Here is a 13,811-nt window from a genome sequence, read left to right as displayed (position 1 = left end):
ATATAGGGCCAGGTTGGTCTGGACAGCTTGTCTCCCTTCATAAATAAAATTATCATTTGGTATAGGGAAGTTTATTTCAGACATGTAAAGAGATCATTTAAAAGCTGCATTTTGTATTTAATCTGGTTATTTTTCCTCGATATTGAAATTTGTTTGATCCAAAACCTTAAAGTTTGACAAAAAAAGCTTAAAGAGAAGAAATCTGTCAGGGTGCAGATACTTTTGCAGTATGTTGAGGGCAAAGCCTGGCTTACTTGATTTGAAATTTATCGGGCTGTCTAGCGTGATGTTTAGCAATCTGACTAAACTTGATGCAACATTTTAATTGGTGATATTCAATATTACAAAGTTCGCTTTTCACAGAGTCACACTGTTGCAAAATCCAGCTATTTAACTAGGAAGAACCTCTTATTAAGCTATTAGTGAAAGTTTATATTTAAAAAGTTGGCTTCTAATTCATGTTTGCTGTCACATTTTTATTTTTTTTAACCTTTCTAGAATTGGTTAATGCTTCTCAGGCCGACAACCAAGCATCCCTGTGTGTACCCTGTGATTGCAGGAGGCATGGAACGTCATGTAAAGCGTTCCTGGTGCACACATGAAAGCAAAATCACAAAATAACCATGAAACTTAAGCTATAACCAAACCCTGCTGTTTAATTAGGCGCCTCTACCAACTCCACTTTCTGATCCGAGGCGCCAAGCCAATCGTGTCCTCGTTGTGCGCAAAGTTTGATTTCTCCTGTGGAGCCAGGCGGTGACACAGCCCCAGACCTGAGTGAACCTACCTGACCGGGAGAAAACTGCAAGATGCTCTGGGACCATGCTGTGTATGTCAATGAGCAGAGCTATTAGGCAGAGGCGAAACTCAATCAAAGGTCAGACGAGAGTGCTGGAACCGTACTTTGGTTAAGGACGAGAGGCGGAATCCCTTGGCCTTTTCCTTTCCGGCGTTCTCATTCAGGTAATTGCCTATAGCGAGGAGGTACTCCAGCACGGAAACAAATGACCTGCAGCCGTAGAGCTGCTGGCACATTCTGATCTTCTGGTTAATCAGCTGCAAGACAAACACAAGGAACACAGACCAAGGTCATCGGTTTGTGATTCAAGCTCCTACATCACACTCGTGCTCACTCATTCATTTGTTCACGGAACAGCTTTGTGAAATGGAAGTAGCATTAGGCTCCCATATACAGACAGTCAACGCGTAATTTTACACCGCAAACACAAACAGCCTTATCGCAGCACCTCATTTGACCTCATAAAATGAATAATCAGCTGCCTGATGTTGGGCAAGATTATTATTTGGTATGCATCTGTGTCAAGCACAAATATCCCCCTAGAATATCACACACTTTCCATGTTTAACCACCTCTGAACAGATCCTGTTGATTATGGATAGAAATTATGCTGGAGAGAAATCAAAGTGGGATTTTAGGTTTTGCCAGTGGTTTATTAGAGGAAAGGGAGAGTTGGTGCTGTGGGAATTACAGCACTTGAAAAACTTTTTTTTTTTCTTCCAAAACAAGACGTATGCCAGCCAGCAAAAACAATCCTGCCAGATGTTCCTATTTTAAGAATAACGTCCCTAAGCCTACTGTTGGGAAAGTCTCAATTAAACCGAGGAGAGAGCAGCTACATCGTCTAAATTGGCTCTGCACAGGACCATCTGTAACGCTGAAAAACTACTGTGCTTCAGCAAAATAAAAATAAAAATCTACCCAGCTCACAACTATCTCAGCTGCTTTCACTGGATCTTCCAAAGAAGTATGGGAGTGAAATTGTGAAGAACAGAAAACTGTGGCGTACATCTTTTTGTTATTTTATGGAAGCATAATCATGTTGCTATTCTTTTACAGATGCATGTAAAACATGTAAAACACATGTTCAATCAATTTTCATTTCACAAAAAATGAAAATAATAACTGGAAAAAAATACAGAGAGGCAACTAATCCACTATTTCTTAAATTAAAATTGTTGAAATTTAATGAATTAGTAGATTATCCACTGCAAAAAGGGAACTCAAAGAAAAACTTTGTTGAAATGTGTGTACTTTTCCTTGATTTGAGCAGGTAAATAAGATTATTCGCCGATGGAATAAGATTTTTGTACTTAAAATAAGAACGTTTCATCTCCATCATCTTATTTCACATGCAGGATAGCTAATAATCTTATTTTAGGGGTAAAAATACTCATTCCATTGGCAAATGGTCTTATTTAGCTGTTCAAATCAACACTCATTTCAAGAAGATTTTACCTAATTTTAGTTCCCTTTTTGTAGTGTAGCATTTTACAAACAATGTTTAAAGCATATTACCAATAATCATTCAGAAAAGATTTAGAAAAAGAGAAAGCAACTATAATTTAAAAGGAACTGAGATCTTTTAAAAAAAAAAACTAATTTAGAATAAAACTGAGGGAGCGCTGTGTTTCTGTGAAGGGAATCAGCTTATGGAACAATCTGAACTAAGAAACCAAAGAATCACAATCAATGTTCACATTTAAAAGGTCAATAAAAGCTGCTATGCTGAGTGAATATGTCAGTTATGCCTGATTATTAATAATCACGGGAAATGTTATGTTTTATGAATATACAGAAAATCAACCTAAAGTAAAATGTGTATTTCAGTTTGGAGGACAGATATTTCATTTCATTCTCCTTATGTTTCTGTTACGTATATTTCAATGCTTATTGTTTTGTTGTTGTTGATGATTTTGTAATTTAAGTTTTCTGTAAATATATTGCTTAAGATTCTTCTTCTTTCTGCTCCCTTTAATCCAGGACTTTAAAATGTTTGTTTTTATGTTTAATTGTTTTGTTTGAACACAATGAATGTCATAAAAATTTTAAATAAAAAAATAGATGCTAATGATCTGTTAGATGTTAAAAGCATCTAACATTTGTTCCAATTCTCCCAGATGTAGTAGAAGTAAAATACAATTACTAAAAGTCAATCTATGATAATTGCATTATAAATGTATTTTTGTGTAAAATATCCCAGAAAAAAAGTTAAGCCCCAAGTTATTCATACTCCCGATTGATTCAGCTACAAAATAATCTTTTAATTGACCAAGAATCTGTGGTGGGAGTTAAAGCTTAGGGTGATGGCAGAGAGTCCTTCCAACCTCAAAGACATTGATGACAGATAAGTCACCGATATACCAGTGAAAACCTTTCAAATGCAGGTGAGCAGGTATAAAAATGGTTTGACTGCTGCAGCGTAAAACAAGATTTTTCCATTGATCATTGGGAAGCGTAATGTTTGACTCGCCATTTTAATGAAATTTCAGAAAAACAACTTTACTTTTTAAAATTGCTACTTCTTTTCATTTTCATTGAGAGATACCCATCTCATCTCTTCAGCTTTCCTACTGGATGATGGAAAGAGCGACGGTCCTGCTTCACGCGGCTTTAAATGTCCACAATTTCCACACCCGTCATACATTAAATGTTTTATTTAAATATCTGTGATGTTTAGACACTCAGTCCCACAAAAAAAGAGGGTAAAAAAAAAAAACAATAAGGATGTTCAAGCTTTCACCTCCCTGTGGCTCGGAATATATTTGTCGGTGAAATTCCTGAAAACGCTGCCTGTGGTTTTGCCATGCCGTGCGTCGCAGCTTCAGGTTGACGCCTCGCTGTCTGCCGCATCACCAGCTTAAGCTGTGTGTCCCTGACATTCTCTTTCACGTTTGGCATCAAACCGGGCACATCAAACAGTTTAAAGAAAGAGCCGGGTCCACAGCGCAGAATAAAACCTGTCATCCTGGCAACAAGGAAAAAGCTCATCCCAGGTGAGAGGCATCCCCCTGGTTGGGGACTCTGTTCCCGCTCTGACAGGTGGCATGTAAATCAGCTTAGTGCTCAGGCCTTATGAAAGTCAGTCTTTGTGAATTCAGGGATTTGGGGTATTTTGCAGCCAATAGGACACTAAACTTTGAACACAATATACATGGAAATACTGAAGATTAAGGATCAGAGTTATTTTTCTTCCCCCGAGCACACGCATGCAAATCCCATAGTTAAGATTGAGTGACCTTTCTCAAATAAATCTGAGGCAGGAGAGGGAAAACAACAACAGAAGAGCACGGAGCCAAGAGTAAATTGAAACTTAATGAAATTGCTAATCATTCTTCTCGAGTCATCTCGCAGGCACGAGTCTCCGTGTGTAAGACAAAGAAAAATTAGTATCGCCGCGGCTGGATCACAGTGCCATCACTCTTATTCGCCGTTCCTCTTCATTTTCAGACGGTTTAGCAGACAGGAGATTAGGACTGAATCAGCGTTGAGGAAAGAAACAAAAAGCTTTTGAGAATCAGATAAGAAATAAAAACCTGAGGAGCTGGGAGGTGTTTTTTGTGTGACTGCAATATTTTCTCAGCCTGCGGACCCCGATGCCAATAACAGCAATCCGCTATGAGAAAGTTAACGATTGTTTTGACTAATGGTGAAGTTGGAAAGTCGAACAAGACTAAAACATTCAGTTTTAACACTTAAAGATTAGGGGAAAAAAATGCTATTGGAAGTAACTTTTTTATTTGACTCTACCTGAACTAATTTAAGAGTCTTTATTTGAACGGAGAGCAAAAGTTTGCGGACAAAAGTGAAAGTTTCCAAGTCGCCCATTGTTAAAATTCCAGAGTGGGTTTTCATTGAGTTTAAAGTACTTTTACACCAGCGACAGAACAATTGAACCTGATTTGATTAAGATCCATCTTTTCTGTTTGATCAGAGAAGTGTCTGAAAGTGCCTCTCACACCTTTCTATTTGAAGACTATTAACCAGCGAGCAGAACGGAACACACACTTAAACGACCACTTCAAACACAAAAGTCAACGTTGGGAGAAAAAAAGCTTTCTTGTAATAATTTCGTCCACAGACGGTCTTTTTCAAAACTTTCTTTCCACTCATAAAGTCATAATCAAGGCTTGCATTAGAGAATAAATGAGCTTTGTGTGTGTGTGTGTGTGTGTGTGTGTGTGTGTGTGTGTGTTGAGGAGGAGAATGTAGTTGCTGAATCTTCACTCACAGCTGCTGTATGGATCAGAATTTAAAATGTCCCAACACTTCTTTCTCTTCATGGCCGCGTCTTATTTCACCCCTTGCCCTTCATTCTTAGCCCTCTACCCTACATTTTTCAGAGGTGAGAGGTCCTCGAAAACTGTTTCAGCAAGAGTAAGGCGAGGCCGAAGGGGAATCTAGCTCATACAAACAGGTTCTTTTTTTGGGGCACTGTTAGATATTAAGGTGTAAGTGCATCATAAATCCATTCACAGATGTAAATATTCCCCCTGTTAACTGATTCTGGAAGGCAGAATGACCACTTTGCTGCATCATTTCAATTAATCTAAGCACTGACGGCCATTATCCATTAGTAGCTTGACAGGAAGAAGGGCAAAGAGAGAAGGGGAAGACATGAAGTAAATGGCCTGGGTTTTCAGCATCCGCATGTGGTAAAAGTTTACAAGAGTTATATACCGTATTTTTCGGATTATAAGGCGCACTTAAAATCCATAAATTTTCTCAAAAATTGATCGTGCGCCTTATATATGATTAAAGTTGTGCTTACTGACTGATTTTATGTGGTGCAATGTGCTCAGAAATCAGTTAAAATGTGTAAGTACGACTTTGATTAGCAACAAAGCTGCTCCACTCGATGGATATTTGGAGGATTACGGTACACTGTGTCACTACCTGATAGGACCGCTAAGCTGTCTACCAGACTGCCTGACTGTAATGTCTAAACTAGAAGTGCATTCATGTAAGGCAGCCCACGCCCAGAGTACGCACTAACAACAATAAACCTTGTAAGTTAATTCAATATAAAAGTTCAGTTTATTTTGGCCTTATGTTAGAAACAGGGCAGTGTAGTCCAGCTACTCTGTCCTCCCAACAGAGACGGATAGCTCTACCTCTCAGGACAGAGTTGTGTTAAGGAGGAAGCGTTGCAAATCACAGCAAAGTAGCATATGTGCATCCTATGCTTAGGTTGGCTTTTCATTATAATCAGTCAATAAATGTACACCAGAAGCATAACGCTACGCGACACCTAAATTAGATTGAAGTTCTAATTTCAGACGTGTATACGCTCCTGTTTGGCAGGGAATAAATGGGAAAACATCAGTGTCAAAGTTCACTTGTGGAAGTATCCCAAAATAACAGTCGGTAAAAATAAAGCACCATTGATGTAGTTGTGACAAGCTAACAAGCTAACAAATTAAAATTTGCGTTTTCTAATCAGATATAGTCAAGACCGGACTTTTAGGAGATCAAAACATAGGGTATATTACTGATAATTGAATATCTTACCCATGTGTTACTGATAATTTGTCTTTCTTTAATTACTAACCCATGACAAAAGTTCTCTCCGCAGAATCAAGCAGCTGCGTACTTGGCATTGTCTGGTGTAAACTTTTTTACTCCATCATGATACACTGAAATAGGGGACATTTCCAGGGACAGCTTTTGCCAGGGACATGACAACCAAAACGGGGTCTGTTGCTGGAAATCGAGAACATCTGATCACCCTACTGGGTTAGGAGTGATATTACACACTTGGGAAGAATATGTAATGCGCCTTATATTCCAGTGTGTCTTTTATGTGGACAAAGACACACATAGACACGTAAATTCACGGTACGCCTTATGATCCGGTGCGCCTTATGGGCCCAAAATATGGCATTTAATCAGTTTTTAAGAATTCTAAACATTTAATTCCTTAGCTGTAAAGTTCCCTTTTTTCCATGTAACATGTAGTTTGTAGAGTAGTTATAGTTTATATATTTGTTTTATCTGTGTGTTTTGTCAATTAAATAAACCAGTATTGAAAGGACATGAATTTGATTTAGCAGAAATTAAATTCTTGATTACCTTGATTGTTGTAGGTCTGGTTGTTTTCTTCAAAATTTTTCATTTTAATTGAAGCTCTTGGTTGATTAGTGCTGAATCGTTTTATATATATATATATATATATATATATATATATATATATATATATATATATATAATATGTGCTTTTTTCAACTTTTCTGACTTCCCAATGATAATACATTATAAAAACATAAATTAAGCGGATTAATGAAGCACATTTGTTTTTGTCCAAGGGGTTTGGTATCATATGGTTGCTCTTCCTCAACAAGCATAAAAAAATATTCATGCCTGTATTTTTTGCTGTAAAAATCATACCTTATGTCAACACATTCAGACATATTGTTACGTTTATGCTAAATAAATCAGCCTTTTGATGGAGCTCAGTGGGATATTTGAATCACTGTCTGGATTAAATGTTAAGGAACGTGGAAATGGAAATCAGTCGAAGACTCGACTACTTGGACGATAAAGCAAACTCACAGGTTGCAGGTCGTTCATGCTGGTCGGGAGCTCTCTCAGAGTCAAAAGCAGGTCGAGTTGCGCGCTCAGGTAGGGGATGTTGCACATCTGCAGCAGAGAAAACAAGTAAGGCTAATGAGTGCATGGAGAGGAGAGTGCAATTATTACACCATCAGACAACCCATTTCCATGTGATTATTCAGAAAGATCTAAAACAGCTGCAGGAGCACTTTATGCTGTGTCTGCCTCCCGTTCTTTCAGCTGTGTCCTGCTGTGCTGCAGGTCTGTTGACAGGCTGATTTAACAGACAAACTGAAGGCTTGACACTTTGAAAAGATTGGCTGGGCTTCCGGGCCGACCTTTGTGTCTGAGCTCACCTCTAATAAATCACCCCACATTGTCAGACCGTTTCGCTCGTGCTCACATATCATCTCCCCAAAGCCAAAGGGCAGTTGCTCTGACAGATACTTAAGGAAAGATATTAGGATTAGAGCTTGAACTCTCAACCATGTAATCACCTGATTTTTTTTTTTTTGTTGCAGAAATCTCAGCATGTGAAATCCACCACATCCAGAAGCAACATTTTCCTCCTCATGCTACACGCTGAAACATTTAATATTTCTAATTCTAACAATGTGCAGTCATAGAAAACAAAGTACACCATTTTAAATTACTGAGTTATGTGCATCGGTATGTCATTTAAAAATATCTGCTTTTTAACCAGGTTTTGTAACCAATTATATTCAACCTCTGTTGGAAAGTAGCAGCCAGGTGCTTCTAATCAAACGCAAGTGGTTGACTTGTCATCACCTGTGCTCCATTACCGCAGGAGTTTAGGCAGTTAGCTTCTCTAGAGCCAACTGCTATGAGTCTGAATTAATACAATGTCAAAGCAGAAACTCATCACAGGGCTGGACGATAATTCAATAATGATATATATCGATCGAAAGATGTATATCACTGATAGAAAAAAGGGTCACTAAAAAGTTCAATAGAAAATTGTTTTGCATCTATATGCATTCTAGCCACATAGGTTAATACTACAGTCATTACGTCCTCCCAACCAATCACAACGCAGAACTCTCCGTCACCAAGCTCCGCCCCCTTCAAAGACTTTAGAGGGCACGCGTTCTTTTTTCTTTTTTTTAATACTTGTAGTTTTAGTAAAAAGTGGGTTGAATAAAGGGTTGAGCTTGAATTCAGATCTAAACATAGGTCGCTAAGCAACAGCATAACATGGCCAGGGCTGCACTTAAAATATTGTTGTTTTGAATTTGTTGATAATTATCGATATGGATCACTATGATTTCTATTTTATCTATATGTTTTTTTTTCTATATCGTCCAGCGTCTCTAATGTCATCAACAATGACATTAGAGAAGCAACAGTATATCAATCTGGGAAGAGGTACAAGGAAATCTGAAGTATGACGTCCATCATTTTTTCGGGTGAAAGATTATTAAACATGGCTGCCAATCGGCCAAAGATGGGACGTCCCAGCTAATGGGGTACCGCGCACGTGACGTCACCGTCTCAAGAGCAACGCCCCTTTTGCCGCTTAGGTAGGGCACACAGGAGAGAACGCACGGATAACCCAGCTATTACAAGCGCAACAGAACCAGCGATATGACCGACTTTACAGCCGTTAAACTTTCCCAAGACGATGTCCCAGGCACACGGATTACTGGCCGAACTGTCGAAGAACACACCAACCTTCAGCTCAAACGATGGCTTGAGGTTCGAGGGCTTAAAAAGACTGGAAAACTGGCCGAGTTGATGAACGGTAAGCTTTGTTTTTTTTTCCTGCGCGGCGATCATGGCAGCGTCGGCCGTTTTTTTTTTTGTTGTTTGCAATCACCGTCCAGGAATGGGTATATGTTTAATGTTTGTCTCATTTGAAATGTTTTTGAGTAAGCTATCCTGGTAGCAGGCTATCATGTTAGCGCCTGCTACCATGATAGCCTATATGCTGTCATGGTAGCAGGCGCTACTTTATTAACATGTCGGCCACCAAAATACTCTTACCTTGACTTGATGTCGCTGGATTTGGGTCAGGATGTTCTTCGGTTGTGCCCTTTCCTCCGACAAAATGCTTGCTACATATGTACTTGAATTTGGTAACTTTTTCCGGGTTGAACTGTTGTGTAGGCCGACCGCCCCGGTGTTCCAAGCACACATTTCTCCTTGGCAGTCTTGAAGAAAACATCCTTCATATGCGGCCGATCAGCGTAACTCGAGTCGCTGTTGCACGTTCCATAGCAACAATGTTTAAAAACCATGGTCTTAGATTTGGAAAAAGCAGTCGTTTACCGAGTAAAACCTAGGCTAACGCACGTCTCTTTTACAGCAAAACAGCGGCGGGTTTCCGGAGTTTGCCCCACTGCGTACCACGTGATGTGACGTCATCGTGACGTTGTGTTTCTAAAAATAGCTCGCGGGCGGTACCCCATTAACCCCCGGGTCAGGCTGTGCAATTCTGAGAATAAGGAAAAAAAAAACAAGCACTTCCTCACATTTTACAGGCCTCGGTTAGCATGTTAATGTCAAAGTTGCTGGCAGTGAGATTTCATTTATAGGAGAATGCCTCTTCTTCAAAGCATGGTTTAGGTTTACAAAGTCGCATGTGAATGATCGACGCCTGAAGACGTCTGGAACATTGTTTGAAATGATGAGACCAAATGGATATTGAGCCATAATGTATAGCACCAGGTTTGGAAAAAAAGCAGACACAACATATCAACAGAAACAAATCACACCACCTGCCAAGCACGGCGGTGGGGAGGTGATAGTTTGGGCTTGTTTTGTTGTCACTGGACACCATGAAATTCTCTGCATGCTTAAGCATTCTGGAGTCACGTTTGAGTTCGTCTTTCCAGTAGCAGAACCTCAGTTCAAACAGGATCAGTGACCCCACATAAAGCCAGACGTCTTCAACAGAACGGCTGGAAAAAGAAGACTCAAGGTGTTGTAATGACCCAGTCAAAGTCCAGACCATGACCTGGTCAAAAACCTTTGGTGGGACTGAAGAGAAGCAATGTTTTAATGAAATTGGGCTGAAATTCCTACGCAGCATCCTAAGAAACTGATAAAGTCATCCATCCAAGAAAAAAATAACTATGAAGAGCTATTGCTGCGGAAGATGGTTCTACAGTCAGTTGAATTATGGAGGCACTTAGTTTTTCATGCACAGCATCTCCAGTCTGGCTTCATTTTGGTTTAATAAGAGACAATAGTTTAGAGTCTGTAACATTGAGGTTAGATTTAAATACAATAAGGAACCTGTTAGTGCCAGATTTTTTATCATGTCCTAATTTATCAAACCTTGGAATTAAAATAAGGTTTATTTGCTTTTAACCATCACTGTGAAGATGGCTGTTATGTGCATATTTAAACCTCTGCAGGATTGAAATATGTTCACACATCTTGTACATCCTTTCGGGTGTTACACCTTTTTTTCTAACACGTGGATTTATCAGATTCTATTCTAACACCACAAACTTGTTAACAGTCTCCACATACTTCATTTACATACATTTCAATTCTAGTGCACCACACATACAGCACATTATAGTGCACTGATGGAACAGTTTCTTTCTATGATGTTTTTTTTTTCTTTTTTTAATACCTACATTTGTGTCATAAATGTTCATTGTGATAAAGAAATTGTTAGATAGATAAACTACATTCAACAGTACTGTAGTGGTTTTGTTCCATACATTTTTACCATCTAAAATTATTTTTAAACCCAGAAAATAAAAGTATTGATATTTTAATTAAAACTTAAAAACAAAAAGCAAGAAAAAAATATGTTGGACAGGAGAATGAAGAGCTTTTCCTCATGAAGTTTTACACGTTGACAAACAGCACTACACGCACCAATCTAAAGCTCAGACACAGAAGTATGAGAAGAAAGAAAGTATCACAGTTTTTTTATTCAACCTTTGAGTAGATTTAATGAGCTGGGGGAAAAAAATCCAACAATAAGAAATATTTATTTTTATCATAGACTCCATACATAAAAGAGAGAGGAATATTTGTCCATTTATCTTTGCACCATCTTTTCTGGTTTTTCCTGGGTCCTCTCTTCAGGACTTTCTGTGGAATTATTTGTGGTTTGGCGACTGAGAAGCCACGGGAGAAGTTGGATTTTCTGGTGAACCATTTCTGTTTCGATCTGGCTTTAGGTTTTTAAATTATTCTGCTGCTAAAACACTCAATGATGTTTTCAGTTTTCACGCTAAGTCCACCAGATTTTTCTTTAAAGTTCCTGGTACCTGGTTCATGATACAGTATCACGTGCTCTAAAATGTTGCCATGGTCTTTAGAAAAAGAAGCAGACCCGCAGCATCACATATTACCCTCCTGACAGCCCTGCTCTAACCGCTAGCAGACAGGAAGTGCTATTCCACAGATTCATTCCTTGTTTCATGGCAAAACCAACCCAGTTTGTTGTTTATAAGATCAATCTGATTCAAGCAGATGGGTAGAGTTTCCCTAACTTCCTACATTTATGTTTGTGATTGTAGGAATTGTAGGATTGTTCAGTAAATCCTACTTAAAGGACAGGGACCTTTTTGTGTCAGTAGGTAACTTTACATCCCAGACGATAAAAAAATTACATGTGGGGTTCCCCAAGGGTCCATCCTGGGACCCCTCCTGTTCAATATCTACATGCTCCCTCCAGCTCAGATCATAAAACAACATCAGCTACCATAACTATGCAGACGACACACCGCTCTACATCACCATGTCACCAGGTGACTATGAACCAGTTCAAGAACTGAGTAAATGCCTAGAAGAAATCAATACGTGGATGTGCCAAAATTTTCTTCAATTGAATAAAAACAAAACTGAAGTAACAATCTTTGGACCAATAGAGGAGAGATCAAAAGTTAGCACACAGCTTCAGCTGCTTCAGCTAAAAACCACTGATCAGGCCAAAATCTGGGTGAAGTGATGGACTCAGACCTGAACCTCTAAAAGCATCTAAAGACAATTACAAGGTTGGCTTTCTATCACCTGAGGAACATTTCCAGGATTAAAGGACTAATGTCTCAGCAGGATCTGGAAAAACTAATCCATGCGTTTATTTTTAGTAGAATTGATTACTGCAACGGTGTTTTCACAGGTCTGCCTAAAAAGTGGATCAGACAGCTGCAGCTGATCCAGAATGCTGCTGCCCTCATCCTCACTAAGACTAAGAATGTAGAGAACATGGACCCGGTTCTAAAGTCCTTACACTGGCTCCCTGTATCTCAGAGAATAGACTTTAAAATCCTTCTGTTAGTCTATAAATCCCTGAATGGCTTAGCACCTAAATACATCACAGACTTGTTATCAGGGCATCAACTCTCCAGACCACTAATGTCTTCTGGCTCCAGCCTGCTCTGCAGAACCAGAACCAGAACTAAACAAGGAGAACCAGCATTTAGTTCCTATGCTCCACTGATCTGGAACAAACTTCCAGAAAACTGTAAAAGTGTGGAAAGCCTGAGTTCGTTTAAATCAAGATTAAAAACACATTTGTTTAGGATTGCCTGCGACTGTTCTAGTTAAACGGTTTTACTGAAACATCATTAGTTTAAGTTTGTAGTCCAACTGTTTTTAATGTTTGCTTTTAGTTTATATTATTCCATGTTCTATTTTGTTTCTACATTTTTTTCCTACTTGCTTTTATTCAGTTTTTTTCTGTATTTTAATCATGTAAAGCACTTTGCATTGTCTCTGTAAAGAAATGTGCTATACAAATAATATATTGCCTTGTCTGTGCCTAGGGCATAGAAGCTTACCGTCCAATGATTGTTATGGAGACTTGTTGGCTCTGAGGTACCACTCTTTGCTGCAGTTCTCTCATAGCAATTTTGTTTTACCTATATTAACTCACCTAGTGACCAGTGCCTAGAAATGTGCCCCTGTGGTATATTTATACTCCAGGCACACAAAAAAAGGAATGGGTTAAGACATCCCTCTTCCCAGCAACATCGTCCTGCTCATTCTGAGGGATCCCAAGGCGTTCCCTGGCCAGGTGGGATATTTAGTCCCTCCAGTGAGTTCTGGGTCTCCCCAAGGGTCTCCTCTCAGGGGGACGTGCCTGGAAAACCCCTAGAAGGGAAGCACCGGGGGGCCTCTGATCAGATGCTCAAACCATGTCAAATGACTTGATGCAGAGAAACAGTGGCCCTTAGACCCTAAATGGTCTAAGAGTCTTGCTCAGGGACCCGGAGTGACGGTCTGTGGGATTCGAACCAGGAACTCACAGCCTTTCCAGGACTCACAAGGCCAGCTGTTACCACTCGGCCACCACTATCCCCAAAAGTCCCTGGGCACTGTAATCGAGTTTTAAAAAATAAACTAGAAATTTATAAATTTAGTTGGGTGCGCCGGTGGCGCAGGGGTCGCATGGACAACCCGTATAAAGCTCCCTTCCTGTCAGCCTACCTTCAATAAAAAGCCGCTAGTGCCACATGATTAAAAAAACACT

The 13,811-nt window shown here is 39.4% G+C and overlaps 1 protein-coding gene across 1 annotated transcript in view; it reads right to left on the bottom strand.

Annotated features, from left to right (window-relative positions):
- The window catches only part of LOC105926833 (formin-like protein 13), a 66,096-nt gene that overhangs the window by 27,482 nt on the left and 24,803 nt on the right, over positions 1 to 13,811 (bottom strand). Inside the window, exons 11-12 of the mRNA XM_036141782.1 lie at positions 7,352 to 7,438; positions 904 to 1,056 (exon numbers count right to left, since the gene is read on the bottom strand). Of these exons, the coding sequence (XP_035997675.1) occupies positions 904 to 1,056; positions 7,352 to 7,438 (240 nt within the window). The remainder of the gene's footprint in view (positions 1 to 903; positions 1,057 to 7,351; positions 7,439 to 13,811) is intronic.

The sequence above is a fragment of the Fundulus heteroclitus genome, chromosome 1, assembly GCF_011125445.2.
Source record: "Fundulus heteroclitus isolate FHET01 chromosome 1, MU-UCD_Fhet_4.1, whole genome shotgun sequence".
Classification (NCBI taxonomy): Eukaryota; Metazoa; Chordata; class Actinopteri; order Cyprinodontiformes; family Fundulidae; genus Fundulus; species Fundulus heteroclitus.
The sequence above is the reverse complement of the archived record's forward strand: the minus strand, read 5'-3'. Positions and strand labels throughout refer to the sequence as shown.